A 27,221-nucleotide genomic window follows, 5' to 3' on the forward strand; every position below is an offset into this window, starting at 1 on the left:
TCACTAGCTGTTGAGATCTAAGCGAAGGGACAAAGACCAGATAGCCTTGGTACAGTTGTGTAGATAGCTACAAAACTCACTGAAGGGGAAGTGTTGCTATGTGGTGAGGCAGAAGATGGGTGTGAAAGCAGACAGAATAGGAAGTGAAAGAGCTGCAGTTGCTCTCTTAGGCTTTCCCCAGTAGTCTGAGGCATGCAGGTGCATGTTGCACAAACAGAGCTATTTTCTTATTTAAAAAATCTCCATAGATATATTTTTAAATATTTCACGTGCACTGATATTTCCAATAAGAGCCCTGAAAATAGACAGTAAAATACCGTTAACCATTTGAGGACATGTTTTCTTTCTCAACCACTGCAGTGTTCTCTATGGTATTGCTCTCTGGATTCCCTTCATATTAACTTAGCTGTTACGTGTGGCTTTAGGCTTCACATTTTAGTAGATGAAATAGGCTTCATGAAGATGCTGAGGTTATAAATAGTATGATTGTTTTGTTTTTATGTTGTCAAAGATCTGTCATTAAGACAGCTCACTGTAAAGTAAATACTACAAGGGTTTTACATCACGGAATCAGAAAGTATCACATCATAATGAGACTGCAGCATGTCTGTGAGTTGCTAATGAGTTGACAGCAAAGCTCAATGCAGTTTTCATTTGCTGCCTTGTTTACAGAAGGCATGCCTAAGTTGTGTGCCTACACTGATGCAAGGTCCTGAGCCAGTGAAATTTACTCCAGATGAAGACTGATCTTCCCCATCTTGTGTGCTTGGCAGAGCTTTTCTTAGATAAAGCTAGCTCAAGCTGAAAGATAAACTGGTCAAGAAAATTAGACTTGTCTTAATGGTCTATTACATGTGACATAAAATACATGTAGTTGAAAATGGTTTTTAGAGATTCTTATTCCTGTTTTCTCATCATTCTCAGAAAAAAATATATTCATAGACTCATAGAATGCTTTGTGTTGAAGGGACCTTAAAGATCATCCAGTTCCAGCCCCCTGTCACAGGCAGGGTCACCTTCCACTAGACTAGGTTGCTCAAATCCCATGCAGCCTCATGTACTGTTTTTCTCTAGCACTTATATGAGAAGTTGAGCTATTTTGTGACTTATCTTTTACCATTCATATAATCATCTTAGCTTATGATACTGTTCTTGCCTAATAAGGTATTTAATGAAGGTTTTGGAGTGTGACAGCTATTAACAGTTGCTGCTTGTAGCAAGAATGAAGGAAAACAGTTTCACTAGAGCTATTGGCCCAAGAGACTTAATGCTTATAATGCATCTGTATATGCAGTGAGTAGGGAAAGCATCCACAACTGCTAATTTGTGCTGCTACTACACCTCAGCAGAATACTGCCTATTTTATCTGTTTTCAGTAGAAAGTAGCATAGTATTCAATGGAGGTGATTTTTTTTTTATGATCTGATAAAATATCTGTGCACCCTGTCTTTGGCTTCTCATGAGATACTGTACGTGCTGGTGAACAGCAGCCCTGTTATGCAGTAACTGGAGAATATTGATAAGTAGATATTATCTCCCATTAACAGTGATAGAGGGCTTGTACCTAATACAGTTTCTAGGATGCAGCTCTGAAAATTTTGGGACAGCCATCCCAAAATAATTTCATTAAGAAGTACCTGCTAACTGGAGAGGAAATAATACTAGAAGGGCCTACAATATCTGAAAATGAAAAAGTTCTGGGGAAAGGGGTAGTATATTGATTCTATCTGACAGCAGGGGCAAAGGGACATATGCAGAGCTAAAATTCCCTGTCTGCCTTCTCAGGGTAGTAAAGTTGTGATAAAGGTGTTCAGAGCCCATCATGGAGATTATCTGACATATCTGCCCATAGCAAATGCATCTTTAAACAAGGCTCTTGCTGTGCCTTTGAGAGATGCCTGTCTGCTGCTGTGAGATGCACTGGTGCTGCCAGTGGGTGGAAGTGGAATGTTTTTCATTGTAATTCTTCTCTGGGATGGTGTGGTGAAAGAGCACAGAGCAGGAACTGGGTATGTGTTCCACAACTTGAGGTTACTCTTCTGTGCACATACTGTTTGGGTTTAGCCAGGAAACCTAGCTGGTAAATTAATCTGCCTCACACATGCAGTTTAATAGCTTTTTACCAACAAGGTCAAACTAATCCTTTCTTTTAGTCTCAGATTTTCCCTGCAGCACAATGGAATTAGTACATGTGATTAGTACCAATATCTGCATGGTATCAAAAACCCAAGAGATGAAAAAAACCCTAAACCAGTTATTGAATGCCTCAGTTTTAATTAAGGGGACCTATGATGTTGGCTTTTGGTATAATCTGTCCTCAGTCTCCCTTTGGAATTCAGTAGCCCAGGTGCAACACCAAAAATTCATGTACACCCCAGTCCAAAAAGAAGCAGCGTTAATCTATCAGAAGCATGGTAGCAGTTTTAATCCCATGTTTGTTGTTTTTTTTCTTTAGGGCACCATTCTTCTGCCTGGCAACAGAGTAATTGAGCATCCCTGCAATGAAGAAAGCCCAGGAAAATTCCTTTTTGAAGTTGTTCCAGGTAGGATATTCTACTCCATGTAAAAAGTTGTAGCAGTTTTGTTCTCAGTGACAAATGACCATGTCTGTTCTGCCAGAACAGAAGCTGAAAGTGATTAATGATTCCATTTAAGGGGAAAAAAGCCCTGGTTAGTTTGTTAATGCTTTCAGATTTTTTTTCATTCACCTCTGGGCAGCACAGGGAAAGGATGTGTTTTTTAATTGTCAATTTGGAGCATAATTGTTCCCAGCAAGGGGTTGCACCACTGAGTGGCATAGCAACAATACAAGTGTATTTGGTAATTATTTTAGATTATACTAGGCTCTATGCAGTAGTGTCCCTGGTGGTAACAAAGGGATCTGCAGCCTAGCGTCAACAACTTCCCAGTGTGGCACGTTGACTTGGTAACATCAGTACCATCATTTAAGAATGCTTCCTGGTCACTGTGGGTGGATAAACAGATTGTAACAACAGCAGGCAGTGCTGCTTTGAAACCCTGAACTTGGTTTTAGTTGGGTATTTTTTCCTTGGAGTAGATCTGTCTAAAGAATATCACACTGTAAACTGAGTGGTACTCCTGACACTGTCGATTGCTTAAGTGACTTGCTAGCCTTTACTGCCTTGGAGTTCTGGTGGGCAGACTTTGGTCTGTTTAGAAGACTGGTTGACAGAGCGACTTCAGAGGCAAAGAAGTTAAGGAAGGCTGGACATCCTTCAAGAGGGAAATCTTACAGGCACAGGATCAGGCTGTCCTTGAGTGCTGAAAGACTAGGTGGTGGGAAGTTGACTGGAGTGGTTGTACAGAGACCTCTGGGTGGAACTTGAGATAAAAAAAGGGTTTACATCTTTTGGCCTCTGTTTTTAATAGTTACACAAATTGTTCTCAAGGTACATAGTCCACTAAGCTGTAAGAGAGATCAGAATGAAGACCCTGTGATTCAAGGAGAAGTGGTTAGTGCCCTACTACACCACTTAGACACACGCAACTCTATGGGGCTGGATGGGATCCATCCAAGACTACCAGAGGGAGCTGGTGGAAGTTCTCACTGAGCCACTTCTAATTATTTATCAGCAGTCCTGGCTAACATGGCTGGGTGGCTGAGCCCAAATTGTTGCAAATTCAGATTCATCAAGGTGCACTGCTTGGGCCACAACAACCCCATGCAATGCTCCAGGCTTGGGAAAGAGTGGCCAGAAAAGCTGTCCAAAGGAAAAGGACTTGGGGTTACTGATTGATGGCCACTGAACATGAGCCAGGTTGTGCCCAGACAGCCAAGAAGTCCACCAGCATCCTGGCCTGTATCAGCAATAGTGTGACCAGCAGGGCCAGGGCAGGGATCATCCCCTGTACTGGGCGCTGGTGAGGCTGCACCTTGAATCCTGTGTTCAGCTCTGAGCCCCACACAAGAGAGACATTGAGGTGCTGGAGTGGGTCCAGAGAAGGGCAATGGAGCTGATGAAGGATCTGGAGCACAAGTCTTACAAAGAACAGCTGAGGGAACTGGGATTGATTCAGTCTGGAGAAGAGAAGGCTCAGTGGGGGCTTTATTGCTCTCTACAACTACCTGAAAAGAGGATCTAGTGAGGAGGATGTCAGTCTCTTTTCCCATGTAACAAGTGGTAGGATGGGGCGACAACCTGAAGTTGCACCGGGGAGGATTAGGTTGAATATTTGGAAAAATTTCCACACCAAAATGCTTATCAAGCACTAGAACAGGCAGTTCAGGGAAGTGGTTGAGTCATCATCCCTGGATGTATTTAAAAGACATACACATAGTGCTTAGGGGACATGGTTTAGTGGGGACTTGGCAGTGTGAGGTTAATGGTTGGACTCTAATCTTAAGGTCTTTCCCAGCTTAATGGTTCTCTGTCTCAGCATCTGATTAGCCCACTTTTTATTCAACATATTCTTTTAATCCCTGTATTACTTTTCAATATACTCTCACAATGGCTATTTAAAAGGGTAAATAGAGCATGTTTATTAAAACTCACCACCTTGTTCTTGCTCTTAAACCATCTCTATGTCAAGGCATGAATGTAGCTGTCTTGGCTGATACGCAGAGATTTTGGTATGTTGTACAAGTGTAAGAAACATGAAGTATATTTCAAAGCTAAGGAGGCTAGTTGCTCACTGAGATTTGCAGCTCAGTACAGTGCAGCTTCATTTTTTCTTTTTATACGTGGCAAAGAATTTAATTATGAAAGCTGTGTGTAGTAAGAGATTAGTATGCAAAGAAAGCCAACATGGTGTCTGTGAGGTTTGCTCAACGTTCACCCCAGCTTGAATCAATCACATTCTAAAAAGTTTCTCAATGTGGTCTGTATCTTTTTCATATGTTCTAAATATTGAAAGAAACCTATTATTAACATTGCAAGTCTGGGGTTGACTAAAATCTTGTTTTCATTCTTTTCAATTGAAAAAGTGCCTTCCTCTTCCCCCCACCCCTCCGCCCCAAACATGTGGAATGCTTTCTGACCTAAAATTTCCAGAAAAAATGGGGCTTCTGATCAGTCATTTCATAAATTAATCCTGTATTTTCTTCTGGATGTTGTAGATGGCAAAGAAAGAAGCTGACCTTCTGTAGTTGTAGCAGTAGGGTTCATTCCCTACAACAGGGGGTGTGGAGGGGCTAAGATTAGCAGACAGGTGCACTGGCACTGATTTCAGTGATGGTCTCCTTCTCACAAACATGACCATGGGAAAAGCAGCTTGAGTTTCTGCTGCAGGTTAAACTAGGAGGTGCTGCTGAGAAAGTGCACAAAAAAAGGGTGTTCTTATCTCAAAAGGGCTGTGATGCTGCCACATCACATGTGAAAACATTGATATAATGGATTTTGCTGAAGCTAGTGCTCTATGTCCTGATTCATGAGACACCTCAGTGTGTCTGATAATGCTCACCCTTGAGTGTGCTTTTTATACCTTTCATCTATGTGAATTTGGCATCAAGTGTGGCGTATTTAACCATAGACCTGAGATTCATGTGTGGTGCAGACATAAAAACCTTCCTATGCAAGCATGCAGATGGCTGTATGGCACCAGAGGGTCACTGCCTGCATAGGACCTGCCACAACTGAGCTGCAGAAAGCTCCTTGGATACTGCTTGTAATCTTCCCTACTTCTGGCTGATAACAGGATAGTAGGAGATGGTGGTGGAATAAGGCTTGAACAGGCAAACATTTACATTATGAAGGCAGGACCTTCTGTCCATGTTCAAGCACTTTCCTCAAAGATCATTCATTTTCTGTGTATGATGCTATCCCAAACACCACTGATGCCTGTAGGATGCATACAGCACATTTGGAGAGGTCAGATGACACTTGGCTGCAGAAACAGTACCTGGGTGTTGCCTAAATTTTCAAAAGCCTCCAGAAAATGCAGTGTTTCACCTTGGTTTTGAGTTACCAGTAGACTGTGAAGTCCCACTGTCTGTGTTGCTTCTGCTCCCATATTTGTATTGTTTATTGCTGGTTTTCAAAGTGTCAGCACCTCTGACTCAATTTGCTTCTAGCCTGAGCCCTTATATGTCAAGCCTGACTGGAGTCATCCTTCATGTCCACATTGAAAAGGCTAGGGTGGCATGGCTGGGAGTACCAGCTGCTGAACTGATGGGCAATGCTGGTGGGAGAGCATGATCACTCTTGTGATTTCCCAAAATATTTGTGATGCCATCTTTCTGTACACTCAAGTTAAAAAGTAGTTTGCAATTAGTGTTTGGGCTGCCTTCAGTATTTATCTAAAGCCTTCCTAAGAATCAGATAGGGTATACTGTTTAGCTTACTCATGATTTCTGAGTATGGGGTTTTGAATGTGTGTAGGATAGCACTGGTGCATGCAGCTATAGTGACTTCATACTGGAGTAATTTTCCTGTTGAGATGATATGCTAAGACTTCATGATGAACAGAAGTCTTTGGGAAATCAGATAGGATGTTTCATGCCACAGCACTGGTCTTTGAGGGATGAAATTAAAATTGAGTCTCTGACTGACGGGAGACATGAGAGTAGCTATAGAAGTGTTGTCAGCTGTATGTTAAGCAAAGATGAAGTGAGCTTTACCAGCATCATGTCATTGTTGCTTCTCCAGACAAGTATTGTCAGCCTTTTTTAATGGAGCTGTTTGTCATCTGTATCCTCTTAGTGACTCAGTATAAAAGTCAGTTTTATAGGCTGACAGCCGCAAAACTGAGCTCATTGAGTACAATAGAGAAAAATTTATGGTTTGGGTAGGAAGGGACCTTTAAAGATAGTCTAATAATTGTATATTGTAGCCAAGGTTCTATTTAGCCTTTGTTAGCTTTCTATATGAGCAAATAGCTATATAGCAAAGGATGTATTTGCAGGGATTGTTTTTCATTTTGTCATTTTGGATGAACATTGTGTTAAATATATGGCACTGAAGCTTGTGCTGCTCTTTGATTCTGCTTTCCATGTAATAAAGTTGAAGTAACTTTAGTTATAATCTAAAAGGCAGTAGTGACAAGTCCTCTTTTTGTCTGTCAGGTCTGTGGGCGGCATGAAAGCTTGTGTGCATGTTTGTTTATTGGTAATACATGCAAATTATTTTGGGAATGTATGTGGGAGTAGGTTTATACTATGAAACTAATTCTCTGTACACAGCCATCTCTGAAGATGAATGAAAGAAATGTGTGGGGAGACAAGTATCTTGCAGTTTTGATGCTGTAATTAAAATACAGATGCCTTTAATTTTAATTTTGAAAACATTCTCTTCATTCCTTAACTCATGGCATGGTTTAATACTTAAAATTGTTCCTTTTTTCTTTTGCTGTGCTGACGAAGTTAATTTACAGGAGTGAAAATGTCTTCTGTACACCATGAGGCCCATGTGACACTTCCATGCAGGAGTCTTTTTGTAGTGGAGTCAGTGCGGCCACGAGGTGATATGTGTGGAATTCCACTCAGGAATTTTTCATACTTAACAGAAACCAAAAGAGGGTTTAAATAGATATCTTTTTTGATGAGGAATATGCACATACAGCAAAGTTTGTAAGTAGGTTTGTTCAAGTGACTGTGTTTTGTTTGCTGATTGTTACTAGTTTTATTTAGACGATAAAATCCCATTCTATGTATTTGTTCCATTCTAAAGGAAATCTGGTGTTTTTATATTGATATGCAGGTGTAATGGAGGAGGATGCTTGTGTTCACACAGAACTGAATTCGATGACCCAGGTGTGTTTTCATGAGCTAAGCGTCACCTGTAGGAATGGAGGTGCAGAACAGAGGCATGTGAAAGCATTGTACTTTGCATGTGTGTTGGTTTGTAGATGGGGGACTTGATTCTTGCTTCAGTTGAAATTCTTCACCTCATTTGCACCAGGAGGAGCTGAGCACAAAGATGGGGAAGCTCAGACTCATCCATTATTTTACACACAGATCTTAAATGTCTGTTTGGAGTCCCTTGGACTTTCCAAGGATTGCTACATGAAGGTATTTTGGACAAAAGCAGTGTTGGAAGGAGAAGGCTGCAGCTCTCCCAAGGATGTCAGGATGCTTATAGGAGCTCCCAGAACTTGAAAACTCATCTCCTGGTGCACTCAAGAAACACCGTCAGATCAGAATAATCTGGGATTACGTAGATAATTGCCTAGAAGAGATCATAGTTATTGAATGGACAATAGAAGAACAAAGGAATGTTCTTCATCGTTGACTGGACTTTGATGTCCGAAACTAAACTGTTCTTACTGCTACCACCCCAGTTGCTGTTATTTGAGATCCATATACAGTGGCTGATTTCCTGCTCTGTGAGAGTGATAAGTCATTTTATAGTTTGGCCTCATAGGTAAGAAGCCAGATCACCACTCCAGGGGTATTTCAGCACTTCAGTGTTATTGAATCCTATATTATTTACCCCCTGTGCTGTATTAAACGTAGATTTCATAAGAAAATAGCACTGAAGATGAGTTTACTTACCAGACCATGTTTGCTGGCATTTGATCTATTTGTATGCTGTGTTCTAAGGCGTGAGTTGCCCTAAAGATGGTGAAGATTCCCCCGCGTGAAGATTTCTTGGAGTTATTCGGTTGCATGAGTGTTCATATTTAATTAATACTGTTTAAACTAAAACACTTTTCTAAATGTTGACCTTTGACATTCCTTGTGGAATCTTTTGCTTTGAAGTGTTGTATATCTGTGCTGTATTTTTCATTGCTGGTGAAGTATCATAGCCTGTCATGTATATCTGTCTGTGTGGGTGAATTTGTACTTTGGTAATACTGACTTACGAGAGTCTGTTCATCCCTCTAAAAGCATTCTTGGTGCAGCCCCATGTTATGTGTCTGCAGCTTAAGGCATGGTTTCATTCTTAGGGTTTATTCAGACCATTAGGAAGTAACTGTAATATTTCAGGGAAGTTACTTGTAGTCGCTGCTGCTGTTTTTCTCTGCATTTGTGTGTCTGATGATTTCTTGTGTTTATGGCTCCTGGGCTATCTCCCTTCCCATCAGGGAACATGAGATTGTTCTTGAGTAATGGATGGTGGATACTGCAGAAGGCAGGAATTACCTTCAGCACTGTACACTTTTGTTTGTTTAAGGTCCATTTGTCAGGCCTGAGAGCTGAAGTCAAGAGAACAAACCCAAGCATACTTCTGAGGAAAATCCCACCATTTTTGTTCTGGTTTAATGAGTGTTCTCTGTGCACGATTGTTTTCTGTAGGTGTATCTTTTCAGACAGCAGTTTCTCAGTGATGCTACTGAACAGAACTGTTGGTTCTCTTTGTGGTACTAACTGAAATCAGGTCAAATGAGTTGCCGCAATGAGACAGCTTGCTTCTGCTTCTTCAAGTAGAAATACAGGATATAATTCAAAACATGACAGGTACTTAAAATACTTGAGCTACCTTCTCAAATGCTTCAGCTGCAAGGGATATGAAACAAAAGCAGTTTCACTGGACTGCTGTGTACAAGCTGCTCAGGACTTAGTTTTGATACTCCAGCAGTCTTCTATGATACTGTTTGAACATTTGGCTGCTTTTGCATCACAGCTTTTCTCATAAGAATGATTTTCAGGCAATTTAGAAGCCTGCAGTAGCTTTTAAAAATTCACATTAGAAAAATTATGCCCAGTGCTGTTGTGGAGTGTGCCCTGTGAAGTATTTTTATATTGTTACTAGTTGAAGGACTTGAGTTGTTGCTCTTCACAGCATGTTTGAATCTCATTTTTCTGGCATGAAATTCTGATGCTGTGCTCTCTCAGAGCAATGGGTAATATTTCATCAGGTTTCTAGGTTGACTTTATGGACTTGTGAAGCCTTTGACTATACAACATTTCGCAACAGCCCATGGCTTTATTAGAGAATCTCTGCAAGGCAGTAAAACATTAATTCCCAGAACTTTGAAAATGTTAGATTTTTTTTTCATTTGGCAGAAAAAAAACCAAACTTTAGAAAAGTGTCCACTGGCCTTTTTATTTCTTTGTGTCTTTATTTGCATACCGTATGGCAAATGAAGTTTCCTAAGTATTAACTTCTGGTAGGAAGCAAGAGGTGGGTTTGAGGAAGGATAATAAAACTATTTTGTTTCTCCTGCTTCAATAGGCTTTCACTCCTCAAAGCTAAATTATGTTTTTAGTTCCAAAAGTCAGTGTTATTTCATTTCCGCAGGATAACTGTCTTATGTTTGAGTCAGCCTAGATTTATGTCTGTGTGCCCATGGCTGAGAGTCAGGAGGGATCTTTTTTGCATATATGTATGTCACACTGATTTCATTGTCAGTTAACAGGCCCTTTAGACTCCAAGTGTGTAGTGAAGATAAATGTCTGCTACTGTGTTGTGAAATTATTAAAACCTCTTCAGTTCCCTGTTGATACAGAGTGCTTCAGCAGATTAAGCCCTTTGAGACTTCTGCCATCAGTTCTCAAATATCTGAAATGGGAAGGCCGCACTAGGTGATAATTCTTGTCACCTGATTGGCAGTGGTTTTTAATTAAGGGTCCTTGAAAGCAAGGAAATGTGGATTTGGCAAGTTCACTTGCATTGTTTCCCTAAGTGACACAAGTAAGACAAAACAGGAATTACAGGTAAATCTTTTCTTTGTGTAGCCATTTTCTTTGTAGGGCTCCCATGTACCTTAACAGGTTGGATACTGGATACTTATTGTAACTTCTATTTCAATATTCTGCTGATAACAATACTTTGCAGTCCTAGAAGTCATATGACAGCAGGACTTCTGTGGGATGGGAAAAGTTGGACTCTACAGAGAGGCACCAAATGGGGCAGGTGATTACGTGACATGTTTGTCTGTGACTGATATAACTCAACATGATGTTTTGAGGATGGAAATGTTTCAGAAGGTCTTGAGCCCTGTTGTTTTGAAGTAAGGCTTCATCTGTAAGGATGTAGCCTTATGAGAAAAAAGGGGCAAGAGTTCCCTGCCTTATCTTTTGAGGAGTAACTGCCATGTCCAAGGTGAGGATACACCCACACGTACAGTAAGTAGCTTTCCTTGAAGGCTTAGCAGCATGTCAGGGACACAGTGCGCTAAGCAAATTCCCTTCTTGTGACTTCTGGAGAAAATTGTGTATGAAGGGGTTTCTTACCCTGCTGAAAAAATAATGCCTTTCTATAGGGCATGTGCACACACTCCCAAGCATTGAGGTATTCTCTCCACCTTTGCTGTCATGCAGATGCTTGGTGTTCCCTTCACTATCAGCATGGCTATCACAAAATTGATTCCCTTTTCCCCGTGATCTAAACCCCAAAAATGAAGCATTGAAACAGTCAGCTGCTTTGACTTCTTTCCTGTGCTGAATTCCTATCTCATCCTGGTGTGACCCCGGTGGATTTAATCGGTGCTGCCACAAAGATGAATGCCTCTCCCTGTATGTGCTGACAGCCAGCAGTGCCTCTTCATTAGTTGTTAGGAGCACAGGACCTCAAGGGCATTGCTGATACTGCCAGCTGAACTAATTGTCCCTCTGATATCTTCTGGAGGGAGCAGGCAGGCTGTTTAATCAAAAGGGCACCAGCATTGCTGTGCATAGGTTTTGTATCTCTCTGTGATGGCTTATTGTGCTAATACAGCTTTGAGCACTGCTCGGTTCCTATTGAAGATCTCCTGAACACATTGCTGTTCTTATTAACAGAGTGATTTCCCAAAAATGTATTTGGTGGGGAGCCTCCTCTCTGCATGTGGACATATTGGCACACTTTGTCTTACTGTCGTCCTTCAAAGAAACCTGTAACAACTCTAAACTGCCTTTTTTTAAGTGACCCTTGAAAATGCATGGACTCAGTGAGCCAGAGAAATGAAGCTGGCTGAAGCTGTGCTGCTTGTTTCTCACAAGGTTAATGGTGAGGGCTCAGTGGGAATGAACTCCTTTCCATCTCGAGCAGCAGTTCTCATGATGCACAAATATTTGACATGCTCATAATAGGCTTTGCCCCCTTCATGGATTTTAGAAAAACAAACCCCAAATCATTCCCACTCTTAAGATGCTGGTGCAATGAGATAGCAGGTCATGCTACCAAGCTGTTGTGCCGGCACCATAAAATTTGCTAATTTCAAGCTCAGTTCCCTTCAGGTCAATGCATGCAATGTCTCTCTTAAGCATGCTCTTTTTTTTTTTTCCCCCCTGTTCCTTTGTTGTCATGGCTACTGAGCAACACCTGGGAAAGGCACCAAGCTCAGGATACCTGCTTTGTGTTCCAGTTCCAGCAGTGTCTCCTTCCATGACATTGTACCAGATACTACCTCTCTGTGCCTTCATGTCCACATGTTTAATTGAGACAGCGTCTGCATCCTTGTGAGAAGTACAAGCCTTGCATTTTAATGATGCTAAGAAAATGTCAATCTTAACTAGTGATAGTCAACAAGAAGTTTTTAAAACCTTTACAGTGAGGGAATAGGCTGGAATTATGACACATACCTGCAGGCTGATATGAGTAGTTTTTCCTCCTGTCTTTCATATGGAAGATATCCTCATTATATCACATCTGTTTAAAGAGCAAGATTGGTATGACTCAGTCTTGGGCTACTAAAGAACTACTAGAAAATGTCCTGTGTATCCTGCAAGGGGAGATGGGCACTATTTCCCTTTCCAAAGAAGCAGACCCTTTTCTAGTAGAACTCTAGCACTTCTATTTAACATACAAGAGCCTGTAATAGCTGTTTTAAACATAATTTCTTTATCTATGAATTTTTATATTTTTTTAAATTTTCTTTTTTTTATTATTAATCTCATAGAAATTACATCAGTTTAGGCCATCTGCTTTTAAAGATGGAGGAATAAAATCTAGATGCAAGTGCTATTTAAAAGAAAATTAAAACAGAGCCATTTCTATGTTCTCTGGCGTATGCAGCATATGCTGGTAACTTAAATCCCTTCTATCTTTGTGAAGGAGTGCAGATTACAGATCAGAAGTGAGTGTGTTTATATTAGAAGTAATAGTGCTTGCTTTTTGAATGCTATTTCCTAGTTATGATCTGTTTTGAAGACAGGTGACAGATTAAGAACTTCTGAAAACTCCCAAACCCACTTTCTTTTCTGTAAAAGATGTAGCTTGTACAATGAAAACATGGGGGCATGGACTGTTCCCACCCTATTTTAAATGCCACCAGTTGTAATCACAGCAGTGATGATGATTTTTTTCTCCACCTCAGCACTGGAGCTTGACTGTGTTGGCAAATGGCTTCAGTAGTGACAGACATGCAGAGATACTTTCCACAAAGCCAGGTTACTGGTACGAGAGCTTGTTCCTCTGACAATTTTTGATAGTGATTTGGTGACCAAATGGGGAGGGAGGAGAAGCAATATTGGCTTTTTCCATTGTTCTGTTAAGCTGTGAGGAATTTTCTGACCTTTGATAGAGCAGAGTCTGTGCTGAAAATACATCACACCAGCTACAGTAAGGTCTTTGTTAATGTTTGTGTTATATGCATTAACTATACGCTATGGACACTCCATTTTGTTTGCCACTACAAAATCAGGCATGTTGATACATTTGGCATTGTCTGATGTATAAATACAAACTGTGTCTCAAAAAAACCAAAGTGCCTTTTATCTTCCTAGCTACAATAGCACTTTGAATGGCGTCTTTGACAATTACTGACTTCATGTATGTCCCTCTAGTGGCGACATCAAAAAGTCCAGTGAAGTAATAGATGGACTATGTTGGATACCCTGCTCAGAGCTTCAATTCTTAGTTTGTTTCATGTCAGCATTGTCCTTGGCATATCATGAAGCACAGCTTGAAACTTAGATTCCCAAACAATAATTCTTCTGCAATAATGAAATTTTAATTTTCATCAGTAACCTCTGCAGGTGAGAAAAGTAAATCAATTAAAACACCTACTTTCTCTGTCAAATAGCTGATAGCATCCCACTTAAAATGTTAGGAAAGACAGAGAGTAGGTGGCTAGCCTGAAGCTGTCTGGAAAGATGGTGTCTGATTCTGAAGGCAGATCTCACCTGCTTGGTGTACCCTCATTGTGGGAGGCCAAAATACACAGGCTTGTGAAGCCCTCTCATCTCTGAAAATAATGGGGAAATGTAAGGTCTATTTGGATTGAAGGATGGTTTAGCCAAGCATCCTTAAAATATGGTACTTTGTAGTGCCTAGGTCATCTGACTAGAAATTGGATTGTTTTCCTAAGGTTTACAGGTCTCAAGGCAGATATGCTCTGTTTTTTCTCATGTGCTTGGGTGTTGCTGCCTGACCTAATCGTGCACCCTGTGGCTGTGGCAGTAAGAGGCTCAAAAGGCCTTTGCTCTTCATCCAGTCCTTCTGCAGGATCTTTCACCTTCCCTCTTTTCTGTTATTGGTGCTAGTAGGGGAACATTGATCCTTATTTAAATAAAATATCTTCTTTCTCAGCCATGTATTAAAGGAATGGGACAAAACAAAAAAAGTTCATGGAGAGTGTGAGGACCTTGCTTGTCTTTGTTTCTTCAGTGCAGGCAGGGGTCAAATTTAAGGCTGAAAAGCAGAATTTCTACCTTGTTTCTGCTGGTTTAACAGTTATATCATGTACATGGCACTGATTCTATGATTCAACATGGTAAAAGCTAGGTTAGCCTGACTCCTTCCCTTTGACAGGAAAGGAAAACCTTTCTGTGGGATGTTAATGTCTTTGCCCAGGGAGACATATCTCCATCTCTCCTCATGGAGTTGTAGATTTATTGCTACCTCTAGAGATGGAAATCTCTGCTAATTGGATTGCATATCTTTTATAAAGCTAATGGGCATGACTGGTTATGAAATGTTGATCTTCTGTGCTGTGTTTCAGATCCCTGCTATATTCATAAATTTAGTCAGTGGCTAGCTTTAACTTTCTGGAAAAAATAACAGGGTAGCACATGTGATTGATGTATGTTTGTGAAGAGATAGCTCCAAACTACAAGAGCAAGGTTGACTGTCAGATCTTAATGAAGCTGGTCTACAATTTCAGTGGTAATTGGTGAATGAAAAATATCAAGGAGCAGTGCTTGATGTTGTTCTGTTGACTTCTGCTGCAGACCAAACAGTCTCCTCTGTGGCAGAAGAAGGGCTGCTGCTCTGGGTTGAAACAAGTTGCAATTCTGTCTCCATGGTGTGCATTTCAGGCGGCACATAAATTGCAGAATCATAGAATATTTAGGGTTGTGAAAGGACCTTAAGATCATCAAATTCCAACTCCCTGCCATGGGCAGGGATGCCTCACACTAGACCATGTTGCCCAAGGCCCCATCCAGCCTAGCCTTGAACACTGCTGGGGATGGAGCATTCGCTTCTTTGGGAAACCTGTTCCAATGCCTCACCACCCTCACAGTAAAGAACTTCTTCCTTTATATCTAACCTGAACTTTGCCTGTTTAAGTTTGAACCCATTCTCCCTTGTCTTGTCGCTACAATCCCTGAGGAGTAGCCCCTCCCCAGCATCCCTATAAGCCCCCTTCAGATACTGGAAGGCTGCTATGAGGTCTCCACGCAGCCTTCTCTTCTCCAGGCTGAACAGCCCCAACTTTCTCAGCCTGTCTTCATAGGGGAGGTGCTCCAGCCCCTTGATCTTCCTTGTGGCCTCCTTTGGATTTGCTCCAACAGCTCCATGTCAACAGTTCCATGTCTGGGGGCAGCCTGCCCTTTTGTCCAAGCATGGCTGTGTTCAGCCAAAGCTGGCAGGGGGATCCTCTCTGCAAAGGGCTTCTTTCAGGGCAACTATGGAAAATGTGACAGCCTTGTCAGCCAGTTTGCTGCATGCCAATATGGAGGAGGGAGAAGGAAAATACCCAGGAAAGAGTGATCTTTCTGGCTTGCCAACTGTAGTGTTGCAACTATGGGGTCTGAGGGAAAGATGCCATCTGCTACCATTTGGCATGACTTGGCCGTGAGAGCACAAGAGGGCATCATTGTTCTCAGCTTTAGTGGAATGAGCTGGCAGCATGCCTGTTGGGCTGCTATCTTCTGCAAGAGATGGGAGTGGGAGGGATGTAATGGTAAAACAGCAGCTGTGTCTCTGCCTTGCACGTTGCAGTGGTGTGAATGCTGAGGGAGAGGGTCAAGGGTGCCTTGGACACCGCATGCCTCTCTGCTTCTGTATGGTGAAAGGGTATACTTCACCAGGGTGAGTGGGTCTAGCAAGGGGCTCCCAGACTCTGGTGGAATAACGTGCCTGTCAAGGACAATAACACTGTTAAAGTTCTTAGTAATGTTAGAGGGGTAATAACAGGGCGTTTACACAGGCTGATGAGAGAATGAGCTGGCTCAGTGGAGACTTCACTGAGCTTGGATAAGCATCCCCAAACAAGATTAGCTATACTAGGGGATGGTTTCCTTAAGAAGGGAAGGGCACCTGCAGATTTATGCCTTTCAGTTTGTATTGTGGCTTACTGTTACCTTTAAATGTAGACCTCACTTTCTAGGGACAGAGAAGAAGAGAGCAGGGGCTTCTGGAAAAACTTCAGATAAACTGCCTAAAGCACCAAGTACACCTTTGCTCAGAGAACAAAGAACTAGCATCTCAGCTATGGCAATAAAATAGCCCAGAGATAGGAGAGCACACTTTAGCAGCAGGCAAGACAAACAGTAAATCTATAATACTATCATCAAGGTATGAGAGGCAATAATGGTTGAAACTAAGGAGAATAAATAATGGAATTAAACAGTGGGCTACCAAAAAGGTATATAAAGGGGAGTGTTTGTATCAGGGGAACATGAAATAATTTGGGTCAAGCCCTTGTTATTTCTTTGTCAATAGAGAGTCACCTTAAGCTATCGTAAAGGCGAAAGAATAGTCATAGTATAACACTTGTTCATGCAAGGCATGCATGCATGTGCATGCTGTCTGTCCATTTGCAGTATTGCAGAGGAGCACTTCCGAAATGGTGTAAGAGAATCCAGGCAGGGAGAGCAGCCAGCTGTATGTAACACGCCTGTGATGAATAAAAGCACGTTTAGCTTCCATCTGTTCTGTTTTGGATGATGCCGATAGAAGGGTCATAGCTTTGGCAGTGATGGATATTTGAAACCATTGCCATTTTTAGCTGTTCCCAAATTTTTCTCATTCTGTTTATTGGATGCCTATTTTCCTTTTTGACATGCATGGCCAGATACACTGCAGGTGGTGATTTGCTACAAGTGTTAGATAAAGTGAGTCCTTGCTGTGTCTCCTACCACTGCTGCACTCGATACAAAAATTATAGGGCATGGAAATCATTAATAATACGTTTTGGCATGCTCCAGATAACTGTAATTTTGCTTTTCTGGACATATATGCATGATTACTTTATAGTTTATGTTTATGAAATAATGCTAGGGTGTGAGTGTAGCTTAAAACTAATAACAAACTTAGATGTGCAACTACAGTGCAAGAAATGGATTACTTGTCAAACACAGTATTTTATATGATTACTGAAATGTAAATTTTTATCTCTTTTTTTGGGCTTTTTTTTGTGTGTACATGATTAAAAAAAAAGGCATTGAGGAGTGTTGTACATAATTTGGCTTTCATTAGAAATAGAAATGTTTTGTGGACGGTGCACCACACACAATTATAGCACTCAGCAGTTCTTCCAGGAAGATGGCAAGAGATAAGCAGCACAGACATAGGAGAGCCTGAGATGCTACTTTTGTCATTATGGTGGAAGCTGGGCCCATGGTCAAACATGCCCCTCCAGAGGTTTGTTCTTTCTGTCTCTAGAGGCGATCCATGTGGATTGAAGAACAGTATTTTGCCATGAATGATTGCAAATCCATTTATTGTAGTTCCATATTATTAATCTTTGTGAATTTTTGTAATACCTAACCAACCTTTATTTAAAATGCTGTAATTGCTTTGTTAGACTTCAGTGCACTAAAATCCATTTAAAGAATGCCCAAGGGCTTTTTACATGTGAGTCGTTTTAAAGCCACACAGATTTGCAGGGAAGTGGCCTTTCTTAAAGGTGCTATAGTAGGTCTTGGTGTATGTATTGATTTATGGTGTTTTGAGTATAACTTTGTCCATATATGCAGATGATGAGAGAAGAAAAATGTGAAAGTCATTTTCCACTTTAAAGAGCTTTTGTTCTCTTGGGACTCCTACACACTCTGGTGATAAAACCACAATTCAGGTTATGTTTAGCAGAGAGTGTTGACACTGGAGCTGGGATAACTGAGGTTTATGTTTTTGGAGTACCATTATGTACTACTGGGTCTGCAGCTGTGTTTTTAATGCATCAGCTCGCTTTTAATTCCTCTTCTGTTTTAACAGCATAAACTATGTATCAACATGTTATTTAAAATAAATAGAGAATGGTCCCCTAGAAATACCCTGAAGATTCAGTCATGTACGTAAGATGCTCTGTGCCATCAAAGGCTGGGGAAAAGATTTAATAATGCTTTTATTCCATATTAATTAAATGTCTGACTGATGACACTGTTACTTAATAGATTTAATTACTGTGAAAAGATCTGTCATGCAGAGATGCCCATTAGTAATTACTAGTGCCAGATGGCACGTGTGATGCCCCTTCAGTATTAGCCATTGGTTGAGTCCCTGTGTCTGAAATAGGCAGTAATACATAATGTTTTTCCAAAGGTGTTTTGTGCATCTTGTTCTATATGTGAAATCAAGACAAGTCTGATGTTACTGAGTTACGTGGATTTGAACTTAAAACTCATTTTGATTGCTCACCATCCTTATTCCTTGATGGTTTTTTGAGTATTGTTTCAACATTAACATTGTTATTATCTTCTGAAACAGGTAATTCATACAGTTCAGAGCCCAATTAAAATCTCTACCAAATCATTTGGACAATTTCAGCCTTGATGTAGCTGGAGTACTTCCTTGAAGGTCTGTTGTACTTAACCTGCTTCTGTTTCTGAAGAGAATAAGTAAAGATTAAATACTGTGGTTAGCTCTTTATCTTACCCTTTCCTCCTTCAGTGGCATAGCTTGCTGCAAAGAAATATAATCAAGGCCTTGTACAGCCCTGCTGCTCAGTTTAATTCATGTTCTCTCTATCAGTAATGTGAAAATTACTTTTTGTGAATTGATGGTGAGATCAGTGTTATGTGGAGTGTGTGGCAGTTCTTTTAGTGTTTGCTTTGCTAATATATGTACTTAAGTGATGAATCTTGGCCAGATCTTAAACAAAATGAGGTTTAAATCTAAGCTGGATTTTTGTGTGTCTGAGGCAGTGATGCCTGACCTCTGACTGTGCTGCACAGTGATACTTTGTTCTGCAGTATGACAAATAATCCCTCTCCTAATTTTTGCTAATAAACCGGCATACTGAGTAGTTTGTCTATGCTTAAACTTACTCTAAATACAGATCAGCTTCTCCAAATCCATTTACTCCTCCTGCGGAGGTGGGTGATGAAGTAGTAAATAGAGACCTTTCAAATGTAAAGACCTTGTAAACAAGCTGAACTCTGCCCTGATACAGTGCCAGGCAATTAGCTGGGAGCACCACTTGTTTGCTGCTGCTTTCAATTTACTTCAGATGGTGTATCCTGTGGCAGCAAGCAGTGATACTGTAGCCAGGCCCTTGGCTGTTCCTGTATTCGGTGGCTTTTTCTAGCTCTCTTTGTCCAGCTAAGGGAAAGAATTGCAGTGCCCTTTTCATCCTTGATGAGCCTTTACTTCCTCTCTCCTACATCTTCCTGCCTTGGAGCTAGCTATGGTCTCTGAGAGCTGGCAGTGCCTGTCCTGTTCTTGTCACTCCATGTCCCCGTTACCCTTTGCAAACCACCCTGTTCTTAGCGATCAAAGACTTCATGCAGCCTCACAAAAAAATCTTGGCTCTGAATGTCTCTTGCAATGGGGGCACATGGCAGAACTTTCATTGTCAGGGCCAGTTATAGTGTCAGCATGAGCAAAGTCTGATAACCTTAAGAGTCCATTAGTTTTCAGGGAGACCTTTAATATCAAGGAAATTTTATGAGCCGTGCAACTATAAGGTTAATAAAGTTAATGTTTCATTGTTATTGCCTGTGGTGTACTGTACTGGGTCATGCAAGCCAAGTGTATGGCAGTGCTGCCCTCTGCAGCCTCCCGTTTTGGTGGCCACAGCAGTCGTGGGGAGTTTTAAGGCAGCCTTCCCCGAATAAGGCTGGAAAGCTACCCATGCTCAGCAAAGGCATATTAATGCTCCTTCTGCCCTCAACCTGTTAAAGTGCTTTTTGCCTGCAGGCTATTGCACACCCCCGTCAGCCATTGTTGTTAAGCAAGCCAGACTTTTCTAGTTTTCATGGGATGCTCTAAGACTTAGCCTGTGTTGATCATGCTCCCAACAGCAGTGTAGACATATGCAGCAGAGCTAGTGGAGTGACTTGGTGTGTGATGGGTATGGTGAGTAGGTACTCTCACACACAGTCACAGCTGTGTTTTACTCCCTGTTCATCTCCAGCTGAAAATTTGCAATTTTTGTGCTGTTACCAGCTTTGGCATGTAAGAGAAGATCTATTGCCTTATGGAAGGCATTTTTTTGAAGCGTACAATTCTTTGCTTGGAAAAAAAAAAGTATTTTGGGAAAATTAGTGTGATATCCTTAGTAAAAATTGTTAATTTGTTTGGACTGTGCGTGCGGATGATGTTTTGAAGAAGAGGTTGGATTCCTGTAAATTTTTCACATCAGTAATTTCTAGTGGGCTGAAGATGACTGTTTGGATCTGTTGAGATGTCTTCTGGATCTTGTCAAAGTTATTTCCCTGCTCTAGTTTTGTTTCTGGATTGCATAATCCAGTCTATTTAATTAATTCATTGTCTCACATGAGCGAAGAACATGATATTCTGTTACCATATACACTCAGTCACCTCAGTTGTACTTGCTGATGTGTGTAGTTACAGTGCATATTTGTCCTACTCAACTTAATCTACCTTATTCAAATACAGATGTTCTTCCTCAAAGTTGAAAGTTTTGTGGTTAGACTTATTTACAGTGTCTAAGTGAATTGAAGTCATCCTGTATTTTCTTCATTATAAGGAGAGAATTTGGTCTCAGTGTAATTCAATTTAAACTTACGCAACCAATGTAGTTAACTTCCTACCAAATTACGTGAAGTCCCATGGTTGTGTGCATGATGGCATGGAAGAACTGAGCCAAGCCTTGACTTTCAAGTTGTGGAATTCAGTTTTAACCCGTCTGGCAGCTCCTCGCTGCATGTTTCTCAGCAGAGCCCTATTCTTGACTTTATTACTGTAATTTTTTCCTGTGTGACTATTTTACGTCCAGAAATTAAACATGATCAGTGAATGTCTTTTCGGGAAGCCAGTAGGGAAAATCAGGAGATATGTTAAATTTAGTAAGCTGAAATGATAAGTCTTGGAGCTTGGAAAACCAATGCAGGATGCTGACTGTGATTTTGATGTTGATTTATTGTCTGATTTGTGATTAATGCCAAGCTAACAGAGACAGGGAAACATGTCTTTTGTTAGCCAAAATAGAACCATGATGCTGTGTGCTGGAAAGAAAAAAGGGATGGATCCCATGTATTATAAGCTGTGTAAAAAAAACTTAGTATGTCTTGGCTCTTCCAGTGGTTTACCTACCAAGGTGAATCATCCCATTAAAAAGTCTCCATAGAGTATGAAGGAGCCTGAACAGATGGAGGCTTTTTCATGGGCATCCTTAGATGTTGTATCAGGTCCTGGAAGCAAAACTGGCAAGAAAGTAAAGGCAATGAGTGCTTAACAGAATTTCCCACTAGTACAATCTCAAAGCTGAGAAATTATGACAGGCAGCAGGAGAATGTGTATGTGAGAATGGGTTGTTTTGTTTTTCTCCTGCCAAGCATACAAATCTGTCTTCAAATAATATATAAATTACAAGAAGAGAAAATAAATATGTAAACAAATTCTTCAATTTGCATTGAAGTTACAAATTACTTTAAAACCATGTATTTGTGCAAGCAAAGTTTTCATATGTGAAAATAAGTTTTAAGTTTTAGTGGTCTGCTTGCTTTCTCCTTGCTTGATATATGTGTGTGTGTATATATATATATAAAATATTTCTGTTGCTTTCCTACTAGTCATTTGTACTTCACAATGCTTTTTATGCTGTCTTGTAACTAAAAAAAGCAGCTTAGTGATACCATGGTAATGATCCTATAGGTGTCGTGTTGTCCAGGGTTACTTGAAAATTGGAGAGCTCTTGAGGTAGTATAGGATCTGCTAGAACCATTTTGTGTGAACAAATAGGGTTTAAAAACCCCTCATTTCTGGGTGCTAGACAGAATTTTCTGTTTGACAGACAGGAGGTATAAGGAGAAACTAATTTCTATGTACAAGAAAAAAATCAAGGTAATCAGAAAACCCCCACCTCTGTAGAAGGTGCCAGTAGTTCAGCCATATAGCTGATGGAAGTAGTTAATGTATATAAGTAAATAATTATTAATGTATATTTATATGTATAAATAAAAGAATATATAAATGTACATATTAATAATATAATTAACATAAATAATATATATAAAATTTAAATGAGATAGATAAATATGTTATATATAAATAAAAGAATTAGAAAACATATATATAAATACTATAAATGTTTATATAATATATACAAATATATTTTATCTAAATAAAAGAATTAGAAAACATAGAAGAAATTATAGAACTAGATGGTATTAAAGTGGATTCTTGGAAGTCATACATATAAATTCTGTAAACCCACTAAATTAATTCAAATTATTTTTTCATGTTTGTGCACAGGTATTTATAGGCTGAATTGTCCTCTTGTATTGTGAACAGTAGTAAACCAGAAAATTAGGTATGGTCTTTACGTTGTACTTTCATAAATCACAATCATCCCTTGCATCTCTCTGAAAAGTAACTGTTGTTTTTAAAACTGTTTAGGCTATATCTCCTCTCTAGGAAACAGTCTGCTCTTGTTGTTGAAGGCTCTCACATGATTGAAAATGAGCTTTAAAGCTGTGGTGTTAGAAAAACTAACCTGAAGTATGATATACTTCAGATTGTCTTTCATTGTGACATATTCTGACATGTTCTTGTTTTCTCAAGGGGATTGTCCTGTTTGTGTTGCTGCTCACCAAATTGTTTCCTGAAAATGCTCTCAGTCTCAACGTGCACTGCTCCTGCCTTTCTCTACTTTGAGGAAGAGTGTGGAACAGCATGGAGGCTTCCAAACTGTAACATAAGTACTGCTTCATTATTTCCATAAGAGCTTAAGCTAATGACTAGCAGTGGGAATGGAACCGACACTGGCTCATGCTGCACGAGTTGCTGTGCCAAAACAGACTTTTGCATTACTTTCCACATCTGTGTCTTGTAGGATTTCTTACATCTAGGTCTCTCTAGGAGATCCTGGAGATAGGGTTTCTCAGCTCCCAGCCATGTCAGAGCATCCATTCTGCAAACTATCTTCAGAAGAAAGGTCTGTGACAATGCTAAATGCTTGAGGCTTCTGGTCCTCTGCTCAACACTAACACATCTTGATTTTGGAGTTGGCAGTGTCCTTCTTGCTTCAGTGAGCAGGCATGGTGCAGGCTAGCAAGCCAAGATGCAGTGGTGTCAGCAAGGGGCACAGCAATCATCTTCAGGCTTTTAAAAGGGTAAAGGGTAACTTTGAAATGGTAATTTTGACTGGATTAGAAATACCTACTCTCAGTCCTGATACACTGTTTATAACCCATCACCATAATCTTCCCTTTAACTCTGGAAAAAAGCTAGACTTCATATTTTGCTCAGAAGTATGCGTGCTTAAGAGAGATGCTGTACACTGTGGTTACAGCATTTATGTAACTAATTGTACTATGTGACTATAGATTTATTACCTAGGATGTGTGTGACACATGCAGCTGTTTCAGGAAAGGCTTATTGAATACCTGCGTATTAATTGTTAATAATATATAAGAGTGAAATGTCCCAGCCTGTATTAATATATTTCAAAACTAGCTTAGGTTGAAGAGGGATGATTCACTCTTCAAAGTGAAGTGCACCCAAGCAGGATGTTAAGTGTCTGTTGCGGAACTTGACCTTAATCTCTGAGTAACTCTGGGAATACTTGGAAGTCTGGCCCCAAATGGCCTCTGGGCACCTAGGAAGTTGTTTTTTGGTTTTTGTTCTTTTCCCATTCTGCTATTAAATGTTTAGATACTTAGTGGTTAGGGTAAAATGTTCCAGATACTATTTTAGCTAGTGTTTCACCTCTGTGATGTAAGGAAAAGAACCATAAATCTTAAACTGAGGTTAATAATATTTTGCAAGTGTTTTACAGGGGACTAGTTGTAGGTTTTGGTTTTGTTGTTTTCTGGTTTTAATGTTCAGGTTAATAATGCTTTCTCAGGAAATTTGGAGAATGAGGTACTTGGGCCTGTCTCTCACTGATCTCATTGCACAGAGAAGCTCAATTTGTAGCAGAGAATTCAAAGAAGAAATGCAAAGTGTGAGAATTTCCCTCCAGATACATAGTCTCAGAAGAAAGAGGAGAGTGTGCAGCTCCCTGGGTGCAGACACAGGCTGGTCAGGAGAACCTGTGCATACTGATGGGCAGTACTTGATCCTGTGTTCAGCACGATAGATGGGATTGGAGCCTACTTCATACATACTGCTAAAGAGTAATTAAAAATAAGCAGTGGGTAGTAGTGCTGGAGGGGGAATGCTGGTTCAGCAGGGACTCCAAGGCACTGGGATCAGATTGCAGCCTGTGAAATGCCAGGTTCAGCCCCAGTGTCAGCTGGAGCTGTCTTCTCATCCTCTGATGTATTTGCAACGTAAATAATACTGTGTGTTTAAAAACAAAGCGTGAACTGTACTGCCTGGGATAAAGAAATGTGTGTGCTCAGAATAAAAGGTGAGCTTGACTTGAAATTTACTGGTTGCCTCCAGTTTCAGGCTGTAGAGTGATAGGAATATAACTTGAATGACTGTGAGGACTGTGCTGTGACACCTTTCTAGTCTTTCAACCACTTCTCTTTATGTGTAGTTCCATCATAGTGGACAGATTTATAGGGGCTTGTTTTGGAAAGTCAATATTTATGACCTGAGAACCTGCAGCTGTGTTGGTCTGTGGTGTTACACATCATCTTTCAAATACATCAAAATGTTAGGCAAAACTGACTTCTCAAGGAGACGGATCTACATTTTTATCAGTACAGCAAAGCTTCTGCATCTTATTATTAAAATAAAATTGCCCCAGAAAGGAACAGAAATGTGTAACAAATCTGTCACAAAGAAGTTTCCCTGCGTTAGCACCTTGTGAGAGAGTATATGGCCTACAATAACTAAAATGTACCATTTCGTTAACGCAAAGGGGACATAATCTAGTCAAATGCTTGTGTGTTGATCCTACTTGTGAGTGGCTCACTAATTCTAGTAATGATTTGCAAGAAGCAAGCTCCCAAATACTGTAAAAATTTTATAATGTATTTTTCTTATTTTTGGTTCTATCAGAAACATTTAATGACCGCTATCTGGCATACTGCCACTTAGAACTTTGCAGTATTACATTTGTCTTCTGATCTTGGTGGCAAAATTCCCAGTGACTTCAATATAAACAAGATTGAAGCCCATTTATGACAAGATATTATGGAAAATACCATAATAAATTGAAAAGGAAAAGGGGATTTTAGGCTGAAAACTGGTATCAAATTTGAATTTAGCTGAAATAGCTGTTTAAACATCCTCTGTCTTCCATTCTCACATGTGAATGTTGGGGGAGGGGGGATAGATTTATTGTGAGGATTGGAATAACTGTATGTGGTGAGGAAGTCTGTTCCAGGTTGCATCCAAAAGCCTTATACCACAGCTCTGAAGGTATGTTCTCAAGTAGAAAATGAAGCAAGAACAGTGAAAATCATTCTGCTGTTCTTTCTTGATTTTATTGCATTATAGAAATAAGTGAAAAGGATAAGAAGAAACTCAACAACTATGTCTCTCTAAAGTGCTCCTTGCCTGTAATTTCTTACATTAAAAAAAGCCAACAACCCAACAACTGTGAGGTTGAGTTACCTCTGAAATGCATTGAGCTTTATGTAAGAACAGTATCTAAAATTTCACTTTTCCTGGTTAGGAGCTGCTTCTCTTAAATTGCCTTAGAACAGTGTTTGCAAAGATCAGGTCCAACTTTAGTGATAAGCAACCCAATGTTTATAATGAAAGCATCTGTGGTGTATGTTTATACTCAGCAGAGGGGTATGTGTCCTTAAATGCAGGTGTGTGTGTGTATACTTGGTATTGCTTATTTGCATACATGATATGTTTAAAACCAAACAGCTTTCTCCTTTGTGAGGTCTGAATTCATGCCTAGTATTGATAAAATCCATGGTGATGATTTTCAGAAACTTAAACCAACAGTGCAAAATTAGAACTTTTCCACTCCTGCCCCTATCTTCTATAGAGGCATCCTCCTGGGAAGCTCTTTTGCTTATATTTATATGTATACATACCTACCAATTCAGTGTTGTGTGTAGTGTAAGCTTTTTATTGCATACATAGGATATTTTTGCCCTAAAAGACTTTTTTTACGTGCTGCTTATTAGAAGAGTGACATATTTTTAAATGAAGAATCAAGTGTAGTTTCATGTTTATAAAGCTTTATCAGTTACAGAAGTGCCACTTCAAAGATGCTATTCTTTACCTTTTTTGCCTCTACCCTAATTTTGACAATATTCTGGGTTTGGGTGTATTTGGTTTTTGAGGTTTGGGGGATGGTGAGGGGGGAATGCAGATTTTCCCTTGATGCTGCTGGAATTTTTCAGGAGGGTTAGTATGGAAATATAGATATGCTTGTTCTGTCGTGTATGTAACCAGCCAGCATGTTTACCATGTTTCACATTATGAAAATGTATTGGTATGTCCCATGGGGCTCAGCCAAAGATGAACTTTATGTTCTTTTAATGGCAGGAAGCAGAAGAAAAAGGAAGAGGGCATTTGTGTACAAATACTTCTCACTCTGAGCTGACTCTTTTCCTTCTCTTCCCCCCATATGGTTTAGTGGTGTAGTTACTTAATGACTTCAAATAGCACTAAAATAAACAGCTGTTCCCAGTACTTTCTAGCTAAGATCTTGTAGAATCATAGAATAGTTAGGATTGGAAAGGACCTCAAGATCATCTAGTTCCAGCCCCCCTGCTATGGACAGGGACACCCCACACTAAACTATATCACCCAAGGCTTCATCCAACCTGGTCTTGAACACAGCCAGGGATGGAGCATTCACAACCTCCCTGGGAAACCCATTCCAGTACCTCACCACCCTTACAGTAAAAAATTTCTTCCTTATATCCAATCTAAACCTCTGCTGTTTAAGTTTCAACCCATTACCCC

General features: G+C 40.2%; 1 protein-coding gene across 4 annotated transcripts in view; it reads left to right on the forward strand.

Annotated features, from left to right (window-relative positions):
• Positions 1-27,221, forward strand: part of ARHGAP24 (Rho GTPase activating protein 24) — a 210,359-nt gene that overhangs the window by 76,346 nt on the left and 106,792 nt on the right. For all 4 annotated transcript variants that reach the window (XM_031046816.2, XM_031046815.2, XM_031046814.2 and 1 more), the window contains one exon: positions 2,456-2,543. In XM_031046816.2, the coding sequence (XP_030902676.1) occupies positions 2,456-2,543 (88 nt within the window). The remainder of the gene's footprint in view (positions 1-2,455; positions 2,544-27,221) is intronic.

The sequence above is a fragment of the Melopsittacus undulatus genome, chromosome 7 (genome assembly GCF_012275295.1).
Source record: "Melopsittacus undulatus isolate bMelUnd1 chromosome 7, bMelUnd1.mat.Z, whole genome shotgun sequence".
NCBI lineage: Eukaryota > Metazoa > Chordata > Aves > Psittaciformes > Psittaculidae > Melopsittacus > Melopsittacus undulatus.